The sequence below is a fragment of the Zonotrichia albicollis genome, chromosome 15 (assembly GCF_047830755.1).
Source record: "Zonotrichia albicollis isolate bZonAlb1 chromosome 15, bZonAlb1.hap1, whole genome shotgun sequence".
Lineage (NCBI taxonomy): Eukaryota > Metazoa > Chordata > Aves > Passeriformes > Passerellidae > Zonotrichia > Zonotrichia albicollis.
In genome coordinates this window covers 11,049,188-11,067,963 of record NC_133833.1, presented here as the reverse complement: position 1 = coordinate 11,067,963, position 18,776 = coordinate 11,049,188, and the positions used below count along the sequence as shown (strand labels likewise).

Genomic DNA, 18,776 nt, shown 5'->3' with positions numbered 1-18,776 from the left:
GAAGGTCAGAGCTGACAAAACTTCCTGAATCACCCTGCTCTCGGGCTGTGTTTGTGTAAACAGTGTGCTGCATAAAAAACCCCAGTGGATGTGGTATCACACTGCAGGTTTTAGTGTGATAAAACCTTGTTCTTCCTTGTTCTTTGAGCTTTGCTTAGCCCTGTGATTTATGAACTGCCTAAAACCCCCTCAGATGCAATTGTGCCTATAAAGTGACTCTTTAAACAGGGAGGAAATAAATACATATTAGCCAGTTCTTCAGTTGGGTTAGAACTAACTGGGCTTAGTTGTTGAGTTTAGGATGCAAGAAAGGTGGAGAGAGAGATTTACAAGAGCATGGAAGGACAGGACAAGGGGGAGTGGCTTCAAACTGACAGAGAGTAGGTTTAGGTATTGATATGAGGTAATATGAGGTATTAGGAAGAAATTCTTCCCTTTGAGAGGGTGAAGCCCTGGCACAGGTTGTCCAGAGAATTTTCGGGTGCCCCATCCCTGGGAGTGTCCGAGGCCAGGTTAAACTGGGCTCTGAATCAGCCTGGTCCCGTGGACGGTGTCCCTGCCCTTGGTCCCTTGCTCCGAGCCCCATCCAGCCTGGCCTTGGACACTCCCAGGGATGGGGCACCCAAAAATGCTCTGGGCACCTGTGCCAGGGCCTCACACCCTCATAGGGAAGAATTTCTTCCTAACATTTAATCTAAATCTACTATCTTTGTTATATTCACTTAAAATGAAGACAGGTGTTTCCACTAATTGGCATCTGTGATGTCTTGTTCTATACACAGCATTTTCTTCACTTAATTTAACCAGTTGCTATTCCAAGAGGAGGAAATGCTCAGCCCTTCTGAAGCTTTGCTTCAGGCTGAATGAGTTAAAATGTCTTTGTCTCTCCTGCTAGGGCAAGTGTTCCAGCCCTGGTGCTCTAAATTAAGCTTTTTTTGGTGTTTTTCATTTAAAATACTCATTGGATCTGACACTTAGTCTGTTTTCTCTTGTAGGATACTGTGTTTGAACCAGAATTTTTCCAAAACACCATCATCTGTGAAATGCCAAACAATGATCTCAATAAATTCAAAGGTTATATGTAAGTATTTGTTATCCATAAATACATTTTTGATCCGTACTTTGATAGTCCTCTTGGAGGAATTGGATGGAAGGAATATATTTTGAGGAAATTGATGGTTGTCACTATTGTCCATTCCCAGATCCAGAACTCAATATAAAATGTAGACTTGGACTCTGTTTTGTGGCAAGATAGAACCAGGGTTTGGCATTGCATTTACAGTTGTTTCCTACAAACTATTTTCACAGAGATTCAACTCTTTTCAAAACTTAGACATAAGCTCATGTACATTTGACCTGATGATTAGACTAAACTAGATTTTAGATAAATCCTTCCAATTGTTTAAGGTCTCCAGCTGCATGGCTCTAGTTTCTTCACTTTGACAGCCACAGGGAAAAGGTGTCCAGCATCTAATAATCCAGAGTTTCTTCCTATTAGAAAGGTAGAAAAGTCAAACACGCATGCAAAATACTATTGAACTGATGCACTACACTAGTATAAAAAAGTAGGGCAGCTTTCTTTTATGTCTTCATTAAATAATTCTGCAAATTCAGCAGATTAAACCCCATTTATGAATTATAAGGCAAATTTCTGTGTCATGGCTCATGTCTTAAAATTCTCTTACCCTCCAACCCAGAGCAGCTTATTCCCACACCACACCAGAGATTGTCCAAGGTTCCTACTGCCCCAGACCAAATGCATGCCCCATTGTCATGCAAATAATTGAACTGCATGAGTGTGCCACCATCCTCATCCATGCCCCAGCTTTGCTGAATTTACCAGTAGCTAAGCTAGGAGTTAATGGCTCTGCAAGAAGCAGTGAGAGTGTTGCACCTGGAGGAGCTGCAGATGCCTGGCTCTGTGACAGAGTAAACCAGGGATTATCTCCCATTAGCACTGACCATACCTAATCTGGTTTGAGGCTGTGCCCTGTAAGGATGGTGCCTCTAACAGCAATGCCAATTCTCCTCTGCTGCAATTTCTTACAAGGGAAAAAGAGGTCAAGTTTGTATTGATTGCTGGCTGTGGCTGTTGGCTTCAGGGACCACTGGGTACAATCTAAATTGAAGCAATCCCTCCAATTAGCAAAGAGCACTGATATTAAAGAAATGTAGGAGATATGTCACAGGGAAACACAAATATACCCCCTTAGGACTCAGGACTGGCTTCAAAATATTCAAGTCTCAACTGAAAGTTTGAGACAGAAATCTCTTTGGTGAATGCCTATCATCTCACTTGCTTGATGGAACATGGAATTAGCTGCCTTTCTCTCCCCTCTTCAGGAACAGAAGGAAGTATTTGCTGGGAAAATTACTTGCTGAGAGTTAGTGAAGTTTCTGTCTTTGGTCTGCTGAGATTTGAGCTATTTTGTAAACACAAATTATTTGGAGCAGGCAACCTTCTTGTCCATGAACCCTTAATAAATTATTGAGGCTCTACTGCCTTGCTATAAAATAGCAGGAGCATTCTCTGATAAAAAAATGATAAGAAATAACTTGGTGACATCCATCTGACATGTCCAATCACAGAAAATTCTGGTCAAGGGGATGCAAGAAGGCTTCTATTAAATGAATTCCCCAAGGCTGAATTTAGATTCCAAGAAAAACAGATTTCTGGCATTATGTTTCTACAATTCTACCAGTTGTAGGTTGTTGTCACCTACATCTTTTCCCTTGGCAAGTTTAAGTTGTGTAATCATGTGCAGCTGCACTTAGACATTGGACCTAACTTAGCTCTAATATAACACCTAGCCTTGCCCTTCATTTGAGAGATGAGACTATTTCCTGGTAAATGAAACACAAAATACCAAATAGAAAGTAGAGAGAGATTATTATTCTAGGAAAAAAAAAAAGATCTTTTCCCACCCTGACCTTTACACAACAGAACAAGACAAAGCATCTGAAATAGAAGCTCTCAGCTTTGGTAAAGATCTCAGTAGGAACCTACCAGTGTAAAATAAAAGCTGTGGGTAGGGGTAGGCGTGTGCCATTAATTTTCAGAGGGGAACAACAAATTTCCTGCCTGATGGGCACTGACATTTTGGTTTTCACCAATTTGTGCTGCAAGCAGAAGGATCTGGTCAGTGATGGGGCACTTTAGCCAGGATGAAAATTCTTCTGTCCAGGATGAGAAGGAGGAAGAGCCCCTCAGCCCAAAGGCTGCTTCAGTGGACTGAGCTTCACAAAGACTTTGATGGAGTCACAGAGGCTCTTGCAGGGTGTAGATGTATTTATCTGAACCTCTGCTCTTCTTTCTAAAATAAATTTTTCTGCAAGTTGCAAAAGGACTCTTGTTTTCTTTCATAAGATACTGACTCTGCCAGATAAGTTTCCAAGTGAAAGGCAAATTTGCTTTGTATTGGCATCATGACACACAGTGTGTAAGTAGTCTTTAAAAAAAAGATTTGGACTTCTCTGGAACATTTTGCTGGAAAAGTTTCCTTGAAACTGAGGGAAATAAAAGCAAAAAAGGGTCTATGAAATCACATTATTTCAACTTGAAACAGACACACACATGAAAATTTTCTTTAACACCCTATTAGAACAGAAAAATTAATTGCTCTATTTGATTATATTTCTTCTAGGGAGCAGCCAAACCATGAACAGGTAGGCCTCAACATTGAAAACCTCTTGCTTCGTGGATGTACAATCAGAAATACTGAGGCTGCAGTAGGAATCGTTATATATGCAGGTAAGATGTACTTTTTATTTAGGTAAACTGAGAATTTCCCTGTAAATATCCTTAAAAAAATAACTATAGTCTAATATTGCAACATAATTTGACATTTTGTTTTAAAAACTGGTAGTGCACAGAAAAAGTATATAACCTTTTTTTTAAGTGAAGGTATTACTCATCCATCTCCAAATCCAGCAAGTCTTGCACTGGGTCTTTGGCAAGTGACAGTATCCTTGTGCATGTCAAATATCTTGTAAAAATATCCAGACAAGTAAAAAATTGCTCAGGTGTATTTAACCCTCAGCTCTTGCTCTATTACTAATTCCATCTGTCATAAAATCTACACAGCTGCCCTAAGGGAGGTCTCACTGGCTCCTCAGGGTAGAAACTGGAGCAGCTAAAGAGCTAATTAGGAAAAAAAAAAAGTCATCTGTGAATTTCATTCATCCATTCAATCTGTGCCAGTGCCAGCACGCAGGAGGCAGTGAGGCAGCAGCTGGAGGTGGCAGAAAAGGCAGCAGCAGCAGCAGCTCAGGTTTGTGCTGACACAGACAGAGTGTGTCTGTGCAACCATGAACTTCATGCAGGAGACACATGGACAGAGAGAGACGGTGGTGGTGCCCAGATCAGTGCAGCAGTGCCAGGTTCAGCAGTGGGTCACTTCATCTGCTCCTCAGCATCTTTTACCTTTGGAGTGTTACCACTGCTTTTACTCAGTGAGCATGATTTATCATTGGCTTTGCCAGCTGTGTCCTCTTCTGCATCAGACAGAGTGTATCAGCTTCCCTCTTCTTTGCAGATTAAATAAAAGTCAATTTAAACACAACAATTAATCCCATTAGCTATTATTATCTTTCCAGTAGAGTTATATTAACTGTTTTATGCCTAATCAGCAGCAAGGGGTTCAGGGCTGAGCCACCTAAGATAAAAGAGAAGTCACACCTTTAGAAGAGTCATTTAGCTTAGATTAATCTCCACAGCCTGGCACAATTTTCCTGACAACAGACTGTCTGTTTCACTGCTACACAAGTGGACTCTGAATGTCTGCAGCCCCCATGTGTTTCCAAGGCAGCTTTGCCTTTGCAGGTCTCACTGTGTCTCTGTGAACACCACATGCAAGGGTGATGCCCACCAGGCAGAGGAGGAGAGACAGAGCCAAACTCTGCAATCCTTTCTTTTCCAAAGTAGCTACTGTATAAAAATCACAGTGGGTATAATTCCTGATATAATTGGAGTAATTTATCTTCCCTTCCCTGTTGCAGTTCCTCATTTTCTCCTGTTTAGCTCAGATTTCCCAGCATGTTCCCTTCACCACCAGCACAGATCCTAATGTGGATCTCTATTTATGATGCTTAAGCTGCCAGTAGAAAAGGTTGGAGTTTTAAAGTTTTTCCCAAGACATGATGGTTTTCATATGAGTAGGTTTTCAAATCAATTTCCAACTGAGTTCTTATTGTTAATGTCAGCATAAAAGTTTTGGGGCTTTTTTCCTAAAATTAGACTGGCTTCAGTCAATATCAGCTTCATTTCTAGGGTTCTTTGACATTGATAATACTCTGGCTTTTAATCATGGTCTGTGACCTTTTCTGAACAATCAAGATCAGTCACATAATAAGATGGCACACTTTCCATTTTTATGACTCTATTACTCCTCAAACTTTCTTTCTAATGGGAGCCTTTGTGAAGAGTGCAGCCATCACTTAGTGCAATTGCTTGGTCTGTGCAGTTCCCATCTGACCCGAGGACAGTCCTACTTTCCATGGCTACCCAAATTGTTCTGCACAACGCAATAGCATAAAACACAAAAACCTCATTACAGAGTGACAGCCAATGTAGTTTTCTCATTCTGATTGGGACAGCAGTTAAGAATTATATGCTTTTCATGTACTAAAGTACCAGAAAGAAGTTTTAGATGGGTCCATCAGCATCTAGAAATAGACAAGGTACCATTGGGGTGGTAGGTGAGGTGCTGTGCTTCACAGCATAGGAAAATGTGAGGATTAAAGGAGAACAAGGCATTTTATTTCTCATATTTCTGATTTTCTATTCCTTAGAAGGTGATAACTGTGTTAGAGAAGTGTCCTTTTCCTGACGATCACCTGAAATGGAAAGGAATGGTAGAACTGATATTTGGAAATAAGCTCATCCCAATTTCTTCCTGAAATAAATTCATCAACACTTCTTTGAGGGTTTTCTGGGAGGGATTAAAGGGCTTTGGCTTGTTTTGATTTCAATACAAAGTATTCCATTACACCTGACATAAAAGAAAAGTGAGGAACAAGATTCACAAAGCTGCTGGAGGAACAGAAATTCAAGCAGCAGTGCTCTCCCCTTCAGTGTAGCTCTGTGGTTAAGAGAATTTTCTCACCAAAGGGAAGGCTTAGGGTTTGTTCTGAGATCTGCCTGTATGGCAGTGAACACAAATCTCCTGCCTGTTCACTGAATACCTGACTAAGTGGAACAAGAGGGTTTGTGCTTATGTGTGAGTTGGAAGGACAGGAGCCCTGGTAGCATAAACTGGTCCCACTGACACAGCTCCAGGTTTTGTAAATAATTACATATTCATTGGAATACTAAGCCAGAATCCCCAGCTCTTGAGTGAATGTCCTCAACATAAGGCTGGAGACTAATATTCTCTCTAGCTCTCTTCTTAATTAATAACCACTGATGTAAACCTGGAATGAATCCAGCAGGTGTGATTGAACTTGCACCTAACTTCCAGTTCTTGGGTTAAATCACTTCCCTAGAGAAACCTAAAAGGCAGCTTGGAAAACAGTCCTTGTCACACACATCATGTACATACAAATGAAAACTAAATACAAGCCTGCAGGGTCTGTGTTTTCAGGGAAAAGGACTGCAGAAATAAACATAAAAGATACAAATCAATATAACAACAGATGGTGTCCAGATATCCCAGTTGTGGAGCCACAGTTTAGATAACATTAATAGAATTGAAAAAGTAATTTCTGCTTCTTGACTTCTTGCAGCACTCCTTTTTTTTTCATTATTATTATTATTATAGCAGCTCACTTATATCTCACTAAGTTTAAGGATTGGGGATTTTTTTATTTCTCATATGACTGTTTTGTTAGCACTTTACAATCAAATAATGAAAAGATAAATATTATTGCTTTTCACTGACTTGTTAAATTTTATTTAATAGACAAAATGTATCTAGTGGCTTTTGAATCGTTGCTGAAAAATATTCAAATGTAGGTTTCAGGAATCTGTATAGCAGCTTAACAATTTGTCCATAAAATGCAAGAATATAATACTATTTTCATTTTCTTGTTCTCGTGGATATTTGGCTTTTGATAGTTTATATAAACTTAATGATCCTACTTAATCTGCTGTCATTGGGACAGAAAAATGTATATGACAGCTGAAACCTGTGATATAATGGAGGTTTTTGGTAAACTTCAAGATTTAGACTGATGTAGTCAGTCAAATAGGAAGATGGACAAGGAAAGTTCTGAATGTCAACATTAGTCATCCTGCTCTCAGCTGCAGGGAGAATACTTTTTTAAAAACCAAACCAAAATACAAACTTACATAACCATGAAAATATTAATTTGTGTTTTGAAGGTCATGAGACGAAGGCCATGCTGAACAACAGCGGTCCTCGCTACAAGCGCAGCAGGATCGAGCAGAGGATGAACAGGGACATTTTCTCATGTGTGGGACTCCTGTTTGTCATGTGCCTTGTTGGAGCTGTAGGTATGAACCACTGACAAAAACCTATTTCCTAAATGGTGATTAAAATTGATGTTTTCATGAGTGAGATCTACAGCAGAATGCTCTTGGGGTCTTTAGGCTCCTTGGCCTTTCCAATGAGTTAAAATGGCAAATCTGAGCAATTCAGGTGAAGAAAACATGGCTATAAATGTTTCAGATAAGATTCATCCCCACCATGGTATCATACATGTAAAGCAGGAGAAAGCCATCCTGTAGGAATTGTAGGAATCATTGTAGGAATCAATATTTGTCAGCTGAGATCTTCCTTCCTTCCTGAGGGGGTGTTTGTTCCTTGTGCATAACAGCAAAAGTAAAATGATTTTGCTTTACTTTCATTTCAGTAGTGCCTTCCTCTAATATGTTTGGGAGTGGTATTAAACAGAGACACAGTTTAGAACCCATGAACTGCTCCTAACTAATTCATTCAGTTTACATCCTCCATGGCTTCCTTCCTTCTCAAAAACCCCTTTACATCAGGCTGTGAAATGGATTAATTGGTTGGAACAGCCTGCATTTTTCTGGGGTCCTTGCAGGTGAGCACATTTGAATTTATTAACTGGGGTTTGGTAACTGACTGGAGTTTACTGGATTGGTAATCTCACAAAGATCATCTTCAGTGTGTGTAAGCACCTGCTTGCCTTCCAGCTCTGATAGCAATCTGTCCCAGGCAGGCCAAAATCAACAGGATCTCATCATACAGAGCAAAGGACCAAATTTAAAGTGTACTGACTTTTGAATGGGGCAATGCTTTAGGCAGATAGCAGGGGCTCTCATGAGCACCTTTTCCTTTTAATGGATTTTGTTTCAGGGCCAATTTACTCAGCGCTACTGCTGTGATTAAGCAACAGCCAAATCAAGTTTTCCTAGAGGAAATGTGATGTGGCACCAGTCAGTCATCAGGTGTGATGCCATGGGAAGTAAGGGCCATCCAAAACAGATGAACACCTGAACTGGCTTGATCACTTCTTTAGTATTACTGCTTCATGTTGCAGTGGGACTTTTGGTACCAAAATGGGATTTCAGTTTCACAACTGAGCTCTGTGTGCGGGAGATATTTTATTTTCCTGGTTCCCTGGCTGCTGTCATGTGAATTTAGAGACTTGCCTTGTCTGGTGTGTAGGGGCTCTTGAGTAATAAAGTCCTTCAATTTAAGGTTAAAAGAAGTCTCAGATTAAAAAAATCAGCATTTGAAAAATAATTTATCCAGTCAGGTTAAAAAAAATATTCATCATCTAAGTTAAACATATAAAAGTATAAAAAGTCCATTACCTTTGAGCCATCCAAAATCCAGAGTCTCTGCCATGAGTTGTTGCTTTGCAGCCTTGTCTGAATGTAGGGTTCTAGGAAAAAGTATCACTGGTGGATCAGTTATCAGGATTGTTCTTGCATACAGTAAATTGTATAAATTGGGGTAAGAAGTAGCTTGTAGAGCGGAGATCTCCTTGCTCAGATGTGATTGTGGTCTGAAACAGCCAAAGAGCATTGTTGAAACAATTTGAATATTTTTGGCAGCATTTCAGTAGACAGATGCTGCAAAACAACTGCTTGGTTAAATGCTGCTAATGGAAGTTTTATTTGAGCTGGACTGATAGAGGTTTTTGGCATCTGGACAAATTATCCAATGAGGGAAGACAAGATGTTTGCCTTAGCTCTGTGGGAAGCTTCAGATGCTGTAAATTCAGTAACTCCTTGACAAAAGCTTATTTTATATGGAAAGTGGTAAAACAGTTGTCATGGGATGTTGTTAAGTCCTGGAACAGAGGCTTTGTTGTAGCAGTGCAATTATATCTACTACTGGTATTAAAAACATGGAGGAAGAAGCAGTTTGAGATATGATTTAAATGAAGGAATGTAAAGATGAGTTGCCCAGACTGAATTTAGGGTATTTGTCACCTCTTAGCAAAGACAGATTGAAATCAAGAATGGTCAGGGAGAATAAGAAATATTTTAGTTTGTCTGTATACAAAGGTTCTAAGGTTTACTTCTATAAGAGGAAAGAGTCTTCAGCTCTGATGATTTTCATGGATGGGGATAGAGATGGAGTTTTCCAGCAGGGAAACACAGAGTGAGAAAAGATCTGTGCAGAGCTAAGAGCCGTGGGAAACACCTGACGAAGCAGAGGTGAATGAAAATATCCCTGAATACTCATTTGTCACTTATTTATCAACATATCAATTGTGCGGATGCGCTACAGAGCTCTGCGGGTGCTCTGCATTCTCCAAAAGATTGGCAGCATTGCTTGGGGAGCACAGTTTTGGAAATGTTCTCTCTGTTTTGTTAGCAGGGCAGTCCATATCTGCACATTTCAGCAGCTTTGTCCCTCACTCCACTGCTCATATCAGTCTTGTGTCTCATTCCCACAGGGCATGGCATCTGGACAGGAAAATTTTGGGAGCATCCACCTTATGATGTCCCAGACTGGAATGGCAATTTTGTGGCTCCAGTGCTTGCTGGTTTCTACATGTTCCTGACAATGATAATCCTGTTGCAGGTAAAAGACAAAAACCTCTCTGTTACCTCCAAGGAAGAAGCTACTCAAAATTGAGTATAATCACTAATGAACAATTAATATCAATTAATAGCTGCGCAGTGCCTTCTTAATCCTATTTGAAAATATTGCTAGGAGTGTTTCAAATTAGCCAAGTGTGAAATAATGTTTCTTTTTTTCTTTTTTTTGTCTTTCTAACTTCATATTTTTCTTGCTATTGAAACACCACAAGGATATAGATAGGAAGTACATGTATAATAATATCTTTAACTCAGAATATCTAGCAGATGCAAAAAGGATATATACATTCAAATGCCAGCTTTTTTTTTTTTTTTCTGCCTATATCCAGAATTCCAAAATAAGAAGGCCACTTAGCAGCTCAGAAAAACAGTGAAATAAAAATTGCCAATTTACCAGTGGGGAATAATAACTAGGTATGGTTCATCTGGTCTAGGAAAGAAGCTAAATTAGAAGCAGGATACTTGTATATCTGAGTGTGATTAAGCCTAAATGAGAAAGAATATTTTATTGGGTGAGGGAAAAAATTACATTTACTTTTCAGATTTCTTGATGCCAGTGCTGAGATTTAAGTGGACAGAATTTCTTTAGTATTAACAAAATTTGAATATAACTTTCAGAGCTGCTCAGAGATTCCTTGGGGGATTATTCTTCATTACTGGAACAGAATATTTGTGCATCTTAAGAATTCATTATTCTTTCATGACAAGGAAGCTCGTGGGTGGAAAGTGTTGTGTGCAAAGTAATAGTTTGTGAAACTTTTCTGCACTAAGAGTCTGTGCTAGTCCATCCTTTCAGAGTTTTAGAAGGATAAGAGTGAGAATGATCCTATCTCCAGAAAATGTGCCTTGTAAGGGCATCCTATGAAAGACTCACCTTTGACTTTAGTACTCTAGGAATTTAGACTTATGTTTGCCACTTATCCCTGTTTCTCCATCACAATTATGTGCAAGATTTTTTTTTTTACCCCTGAAGCACTATTCATCAGTCCTAAAATATGTCTATAGAAAGAGGTGCTTCTTTGGAAATCATTAGTATGCCTGTGCCAGGACATTGCTGGTAGAAAGCAGTGAAATTTTTCTCACCCCTCACTGAGAATTTAAACTCTCTTTCAGATTTTAATTCCCATATCTCTTTATGTGTCTATTGAATTGGTCAAACTGGGCCAAGTCTTCTTAATTCACAATGACATTGACCTGTATGATGAAGAAGCAGATTTGCCCATCCAGTGCCGTGCCCTCACTATTACTGAAGACCTTGGACAGATCCAGTACATCTTCTCAGACAAAACTGGGACACTGACAGAAAACAAAATGGTATTCCGACGCTGTACTGTTGATGGAATTGAGTTTTCCCATCAGGAAAATGGTGAGAGACAGTTTTTTATACGTGATTTTTTTGTCTGAGCAATTAAATGTCATTAATTTAAGTTTTAATACCTAAACATACTGAGCCCTCTGATGGAATGTAGAGTTTTGTGGAATAGTCACTTTTTTATCAGAGACTGCTGTTACAGAGATTCACAAAAGTGAAGGTGTTTTAAATGATTCAGAAGGCAGATGGGAAAGGTTTTCCAGATCCCTGTGCAGGCACCTCCAGGATTTGGGCTGCATTCAAAGAGAACACTTTCTCTTTCATTTCTAAATGAACACCGGACGACCTTTTTTATAAGCTCACAAACTGATGCTAGTTAATATTTAAACTCAATGGGTCCAAAAGTAATTATTTCTGTGACTATGTAAACGTACACTTCTGTGTGATATGAAAAATAAGGCACTCATTTCCTGGAGTGGATCCTGGCTGCAGTCTGGGTCTGGAGGATCCTGGCACTCGGTGCTCGGAATTCATGGTGTTGACTCAGGCTCCTTCTTCGTCATCTTTCATGCTCTGTGTAGTGGAAAGGATCCTGTTAAGCTGGCAAGCAGCTGCCAAAAAGATGTTTGTGTTCTGTGACTGAAAACATTAGCAGATTTGTGAATTACCATATTTTACTCTTCCATTCCAACTGCAAAAAGCAGCTGAAAAGACGAAACATTAAGAGAAGCCCATAAAAGTGACTGACCACTTTGAAAACATATTTTTATTTTCTTGCAGTAATGGCAGTGGCAATTGCCAGAAACTGCTGGACAGTGGGCCGTGAAATTTTTCTGGTGATGGCTTTTGAAATGTTTTGGCTTTGGTTTAGTTTGTTTCAGGTTGTTTAGCTGATCAAGGAATTCCTCTCAAACTATGAAAAAAAAAATCAGTGAAGAATCAGAGGTTCGTTTTTCTTTTACAGACAGGCGACTGAAAACACAGAGAGAGTTGGATTTAGAGGATTTTGCAAAGCTTCAGCACTTCACTCTTCCTCCCATGAGCTTGGAGAGACCAGCCACCTACAAGCCCAGCACGGTGCGGCCTTTGCGGAGGTGCCAGAGCGACCGGGCCCATTCCAAGGGCCACACCAGGAGCAGGTCCGTGGGTCGGCGGGACAGCAGCCAGTCCCAGGTGGCCTTCAGCAGCCCCATCGTGAGTACAGCAGCCTGGGCCAGCACCTTCTAACTTACCCCTTCTGCTGCTTTTGGGATGGGAATCAGAAAGATGAATCTTCACCAACTCAAGAGGGTTTGATTCACAGCCTTAGAGAAGTCTAGGTGTGAAAGGAAGATACACACATTGAACAGAGAAATCATCAACTTACGTTTCTATAGAATGTGCCTTAAGTAAGAAACTGTACTAGATAAGATGATGAAGGGGTTTATAATGTAGTATTGATTTGTGGAACAAACAAACCCCACAACTTCTGTGAAAGTTGTAAGGCCAGTATGTTTATTACAGCGCTGGATGCATGTGGGAATCGTTCCCCTAAAATGACATTTGTGCCTCTGGGAACTCCAGAACTCCAGATCCTTTTTTATCTCTCTCTCAAATACATATGTATGCAATTTCACAATAGGTTCATCCATATTCATTCTACTGATTTCACGTTGACATTTGCTGCTAATTCTTCTTTATCAGAGAGAATTCCTGGGTCAGGAGTCAGACTAAACAGCTATGTTTGCAAGCTGCAGACTTAATTCAAAGATGTACATTTCACCTAAACCAAAATGAATTTCTACTCTGGAAAATTTCCACTGTGTCTCAGTATTGTGATTTGAATAGAATAAGCTAAGAGTTATAATAGAGCTAGATGTTATAATAGAGACATATATGTGTGCATGTAATAGGACTTTGTTGGACAAAAGTACCCACATTGCAGTAGAAAGAAGTAAAGGTGGCAGGTTAGAAAAGGAAAACACTCTGTGGCAACTGTCCATTGGATTAGAAAGTTATATCCTGTCTGCAACAAAGAACTTGTGACCATCTTAGACTATGGCTGACTGCTTGCTGTCTTATAAATCTCATGGCCTTTGAGACTGATGTTATCTAATCAATAAATCATTCTTAGTCTGATTGTGGTCCTCTCCCTTCAATTAATGTGACAACAGCCACAGAGAGCCAACAGGTAGAGAGGAGAAATCCAAGCCTTGCTGGAGCTAAGAGAGGGAAGGGGGAGACAAAGAACCAGAGTCCTCAATTGGAGCATGCTGGCTGCAGTCAGAGGGGAGCAGGATCTGTTGCAATTTAGGTCTGAAGCTTCCCAAATTCACCCACAGCCTAATTAAAGTCAGACTGTTCTGCTGTTCTTGAAAGGTTTTTAACAGACATTTCATACAAGGCTTTTGTGAACACTAAAAGGTCATACACTTTCAAAATTAGAAGTCCAATTAAAGGCCTGGAAAACTCATCCAAATCTTTTTATTAGAAAAAAAATAGTCTAATAAATGCAGAATTCTCAGAACTCTCTTTGCTGCAGTTGTTGTAAGATCCTACTTACCTCATTCAGTTCTGCTGTCATGTAGTAAGTATCACTCAGAACTCCTACTGTTCTTGGAATATGGGAGTTCTGTAAAGTGTTATCCCAGTGTTTTCCAGCCCAAAACCTCATGAGTTGCTGAGAACATCTCCATGTATTCTTGAGAACACATGAGCCATGACTTCTGAGAAATTCTTATAGGTCGTGACTATTGAAGGATGATAAAGAAATTTCTTGCAGTATATTTTCCAATTACATTTTTTACTGCCAGGCCATTTCTTTTTCTTCTAGAAATAAGCATTTTTTTAATTCACTGTGAAGCAATATCAGAGGAACTAGTATCAAATACCTCTTTTGTAGAAGAACATTAAGCAGCCTTAGCTGCTCAAAGGTGTCACTCTAACTGGATAAATTGTTTTAATGCCTTGTGACAATTGTGAAAATAGAGACATTTAGATATTGCACAGAGCCTGCCCTGTATGACCTTTAAATGAGACATAGTACTATCCTTTGCCACCCGAGCCAATTCCCTATTAATAAAATGGGAATAATAAATTTTTGGTGTCTCTGTAGTCCTGCCCTTTGGAACTTGCATCACCTCATCTGATGCATTTTTACTTTGCTACAAATCTGCAGCATCCTGAGAACTCCTGGTATACAGAATGTGTTTGTAGACCTGTGTGTATGTCAGCAGACAAAAGTTTGTAAGAAAAATCCATTTTTCAACACTGGAACGTAATAGAAAATTAACATTTACTCTCTACCTTTAGGAGTTCTTATGAATTAAGGGAGTGACAGTACATTTCCTTCTAGATTTAATAGTTCCAATAAGTAGTGCCTTGCTATTAGAACCATTAACAAAGATTTTCATTGTCCCATGGTCATCAGGTTTTCATGCCATCAAGTAGAAGAAATGCTATCAGGTTAATGAGGAAACCTTAAAACTGAATGGCACTAGCCATTTTATATTGGCATTTTCACTAACAAAATTGTTAACATTGAAAAGGTGGCAAATTTAAATGATTATCATCATTAGTGCTGTTTTATTCGGTTTTCTTTTTTACTTGGTTAGGGTTTTTAATATATGTTCAGACTGAAAACTCAGATCAGCGCTTTTTTCATTTAATGCGAAAAAGAAAATGAGAAACATTTTTCTGATAAATATTGATTTTTTTTTTTTTATTGTTTCGTTTTTAAAACCTGTCTCTGATGCCACAATTAGCCTGTCAATTTTCAGCTTTTCCAGAGGAAACTTTTGAGTTCGGAAAGTTGCTGCTGAAGTGAAATGCCCAGTAGTACATTTTCTGAATTTTAGAACATCTCAAAAGAAATAAAATTCTGAGATCATCTTCATTTCGAAGATGCATTTCCTTCTAATTATCTAGTTAGGCAGCTTTTTGACAGACATCATCTTTCCATAGATGTTAAGTACAAAAGGCATTTTCTAGGTCTAGATTCAAGAAGTCTATGAAGTTGCCAGTTATTCCTTGAGAACAAGAGTGAATGAAAATAATCCTGAACAATTTCTCTTCCAGGAAAAGGACGTGACTCCTGACAGCAGGCTGCTGCGGCGAGTGCGGGAAGCTGCCCTCCAGACTGAGAGCTTTTCCCCCTTTTTACACATGAAGACTTCCACATCCTTTACTGACTTTTTTCTGGCTCTTGCCATTTGCAACACGGTTCTGGTCTCCACAGCTACCGAGCCAAGACAAAGGGTAATCTAACTTTAAATACATGAGGAAAATGGGTCATGCTTCCATTTAACAACATAGAGTCCAGTGAAAACTGAAATGGTGAAAAATGGTTTGTTTGAGAGTTGTCCTCTAGCTCCTTTACATTTTCTGTAATATCTACTGCTTCCATGCCTGTGTATTCCTTCCTATTTTGTCTTCTTATGTTTGATGATAGCTAAGGCTACCACAGGATCTGCACTTTTTCTCTTAGATTTTGCATTATATATGCTGTAAGAAGTTTGTTGAACACTCTGGGTTTTCTCTGATCTGCCAGGCAATTGACGGAACTACAAGAGCTTCATTACATCTTTGTTTCAGAAGCAGAGATACAAATCACCATCAAATTTGGATGCCATCTCTCATATGAGTTCTCCATTAAATCCTTCCACCACAGTTAAATGGCAGGAAAGGGGGAAAGGGAGTTATTGTTATTTAGGTGCAGAAAAGTAGAGGTTTTGAGAAGGCTCTTGAAGTTCACATTTATTTATTTTTAACCTTTGTTCTTTCTTCTATTTCTAGGTCACAATCCCACCACCAATAAAGCCTTCGGGAATCACCCTGGAGAAGATTCATCAGATATTTCAAAGGCTAAAATTAGCAAGCCTTAGTCAATCTTTTTCATCATCTCAGTCTAGCTCACAACTTGGTGCCAGCTTCAGTGCAAAGAGCACCGAGGAGCCTCTTGCTGTGCTGGAGAGCTGTGACAACGACAACGACGGCTCTGCCGGCAGTGGGGGCCAGGAGCTCCAGGACAAGGGCAGCACAGAGATCGGCACTGCTTCCTTGGATGAAGTTTTTCGGTCTGCAACCAAGGCTTCTCTGCCAGCAGACTTTTGTTACGAGGCTGAGAGCCCGGACGAGGCAGCTCTGGTCTACGCTGCCCAGGCCTACGGCTTCGTGCTCGTGTCCCGCACGCCCGAGCAGGTCACGGTGCAGCTGCCCCAGGGCACACTGCTCACCTTCGATATCCTCTACACCCTGGGCTTTGACTCAGTCAGGAAAAGGATGTCTGTGGTGGTGAGGCACCCTCTAACCAGGGAGATTGTGGTCTACACAAAAGGCGCTGACTCTGTAATAATGGACCTGCTGGACAACTCCTCTAAAGGTAATGAGCCAGGGAGGTTTTCTGTTGTGTCTCCTAACAAGAAGTGTGCTGTCGTCTTTTCTGCATGAAATATTATATCTAGATATTAGGAGTACGAGAAAGAACAAGCGTTGTCTAGTGTTATCCTTGGAGATCAGAACCGAGATATTTATTCAACTTCAGATGTGCTTAGAATATGGAATGGGATAATTCATATTCACTAATAATGCCAACCCATGGGGGTTGTGTACTCTGCAATAATACTGTCATAAGGGCTCGACCATTGTTTTTCAGGTTGTCAGCAAGAGTACTGCAATATTAATTTAAAAAACCACAAGTAATGTATCTTAAAGGAAATGTGAATTTTTAGCAAGATTTCAGCTTCTGTACAGCCAATACTTTTGAGCTTGTCAAGAACTTGGTATTATAATGGAATCCACTTTTCTCCAATGCCCACTCTTTTAATCTTAGGCCATTAGATTGAAAATTATCTGTACTTAAAATATGGAATCTTTTCCTTGTGTTTCACAGGTGACATTAGCTCAGACAAGAGAATGAAAAGAATAAAAGAAAGAACACAGAAGCATCTGGACTACTATGCCCATGATGGACTGAGAACCCTGTGCATAGCTAAGAAGGTGGGAGAGCACCAGGTTCTGTACATGTCAATAGAATTGCTAGAAAAATATAGTGATTATAATTCTGCTTCAGACAACAAGCCAGAAATATCTATCTCTTTGTCCCTCTATTTGCCTTGTCTGGAGTCTTTTTTTCTCTTTTTCTTCAATGTGACCCAATGAGGGCTTTTTAGTCAGTCTCAAAACATTTATCTCTGTTTCTCCTATAGTAACTCCGCTGACCTACTCTACAGTGCTTCCAATTAAGAAACAGAGTCTGCAGAGCAGCCAACCTTTTTCTCTTTTGCTTTCTCATTCAACTTTCAAAAATCGTGCTCTCAGCCTGAATTAGTGAATTTTAGTGTCATACATTCATACAGAAGTTGTCACTGTGCAACAAATGGATCGTATTCAAGCTCTGGAGAAATGTAGATTAGCCCTCAGAAACTGTGTGTTCTCAGCTAAGCAAGAGTTGTGTGAGCAAGAGTTTCCGTATGTCATATTGTTGAGTCTCAGCTGTAGGTCATATGTACAAACTACATGTTCTTGCATTTTCTCTTGGAAAAGTCTCAGTTATTTTAAAGATGACACAGTACTTTACCAGTTTGGATACAAGTTAAGTCTCTGTGATCCAGAATGTTGGCATTCCTCTCTTATTTAAATTTCAAATAAACACTGTTTAAATTGTGTTATGCAGGTCTTGAATGAAGATGACTTTCAAAAATGGGCCAATTTTCGTCGGGAGGCAGAAGCTGCAATTGACAACAGAGAGGAGCTGTTGATAGAGACAGCACAGCATCTGGAGACCAAACTCACCCTGCTGGGTAGCTAAAAATAAGAATTGTCATTGCATGAAGTATCACTTGCACTCTCCTGTGATAGTCTTGGCAGTATGGCAGACAACAGCTTATACTAATTTATATCTAAAGTACTTCCTCTGTGGTTTGGAAATCTCCAGACTAGGGAGATAAAATCCAATGACAGTGTCTATACAAATTCTTGTGCATTTTGGGCTGCAATAACTTTGAAAAAGTTACTTGCAGGTATTGTGTGCCCTGAGCAAATAACATGCACATCAGCTGTTAGTGTGGCTCAGCTAACACGGTAGAGAATTAAGTTCCCACAGTTCAGTCATGCATCCATATCCTTAGATAAACCTATAAAATGCCATAAATTAGCTTCAGTTTTGGGCACAAATTCTGAGGGAATTTTGGTAATTGATTTGTATTATAAAATCCAGTATATTCAACATGTACGTGTTCTGCCACTGAGTTCCTGCTGTTGTTGCATTGTTGTGCTTGCTTTGTGCTCTTTGTAAAAGGATGTTTAGCATTAAAACTTACATTGATTGACATTTCTGCATTATTCATCACCATCATATCTAACAATATCATTCTGTTAAATTATGGAGCACTTCAGTGCTTTCTGTTCTATTTTGTTTGCAAACATTTTGTTCTTTATGACTTTGATTTTTGGAGTTGTCATTTTTCTTTGACTGCAATTTGTGCCCATACTTTGCTGAATTTCTGT

At 39.6% G+C, this 18,776-nt stretch overlaps 1 protein-coding gene across 1 annotated transcript in view; it reads left to right on the top strand.

Moving 5' to 3' along the window:
- ATP10B (ATPase phospholipid transporting 10B (putative)) overlaps positions 1-18,776 on the top strand; it is a 50,034-nt gene that overhangs the window by 16,580 nt on the left and 14,678 nt on the right. The window contains exons 4-13 of the mRNA XM_026791417.2: positions 996-1,081; positions 3,645-3,751; positions 7,322-7,453; positions 9,835-9,962; positions 11,093-11,345; positions 12,256-12,485; positions 15,348-15,527; positions 16,065-16,650; positions 17,161-17,267; positions 17,944-18,070. Coding sequence (XP_026647218.2) covers positions 996-1,081; positions 3,645-3,751; positions 7,322-7,453; positions 9,835-9,962; positions 11,093-11,345; positions 12,256-12,485; positions 15,348-15,527; positions 16,065-16,650; positions 17,161-17,267; positions 17,944-18,070 — 1,936 coding nt within the window. The remainder of the gene's footprint in view (positions 1-995; positions 1,082-3,644; positions 3,752-7,321; positions 7,454-9,834; positions 9,963-11,092; positions 11,346-12,255; positions 12,486-15,347; positions 15,528-16,064; positions 16,651-17,160; positions 17,268-17,943; positions 18,071-18,776) is intronic.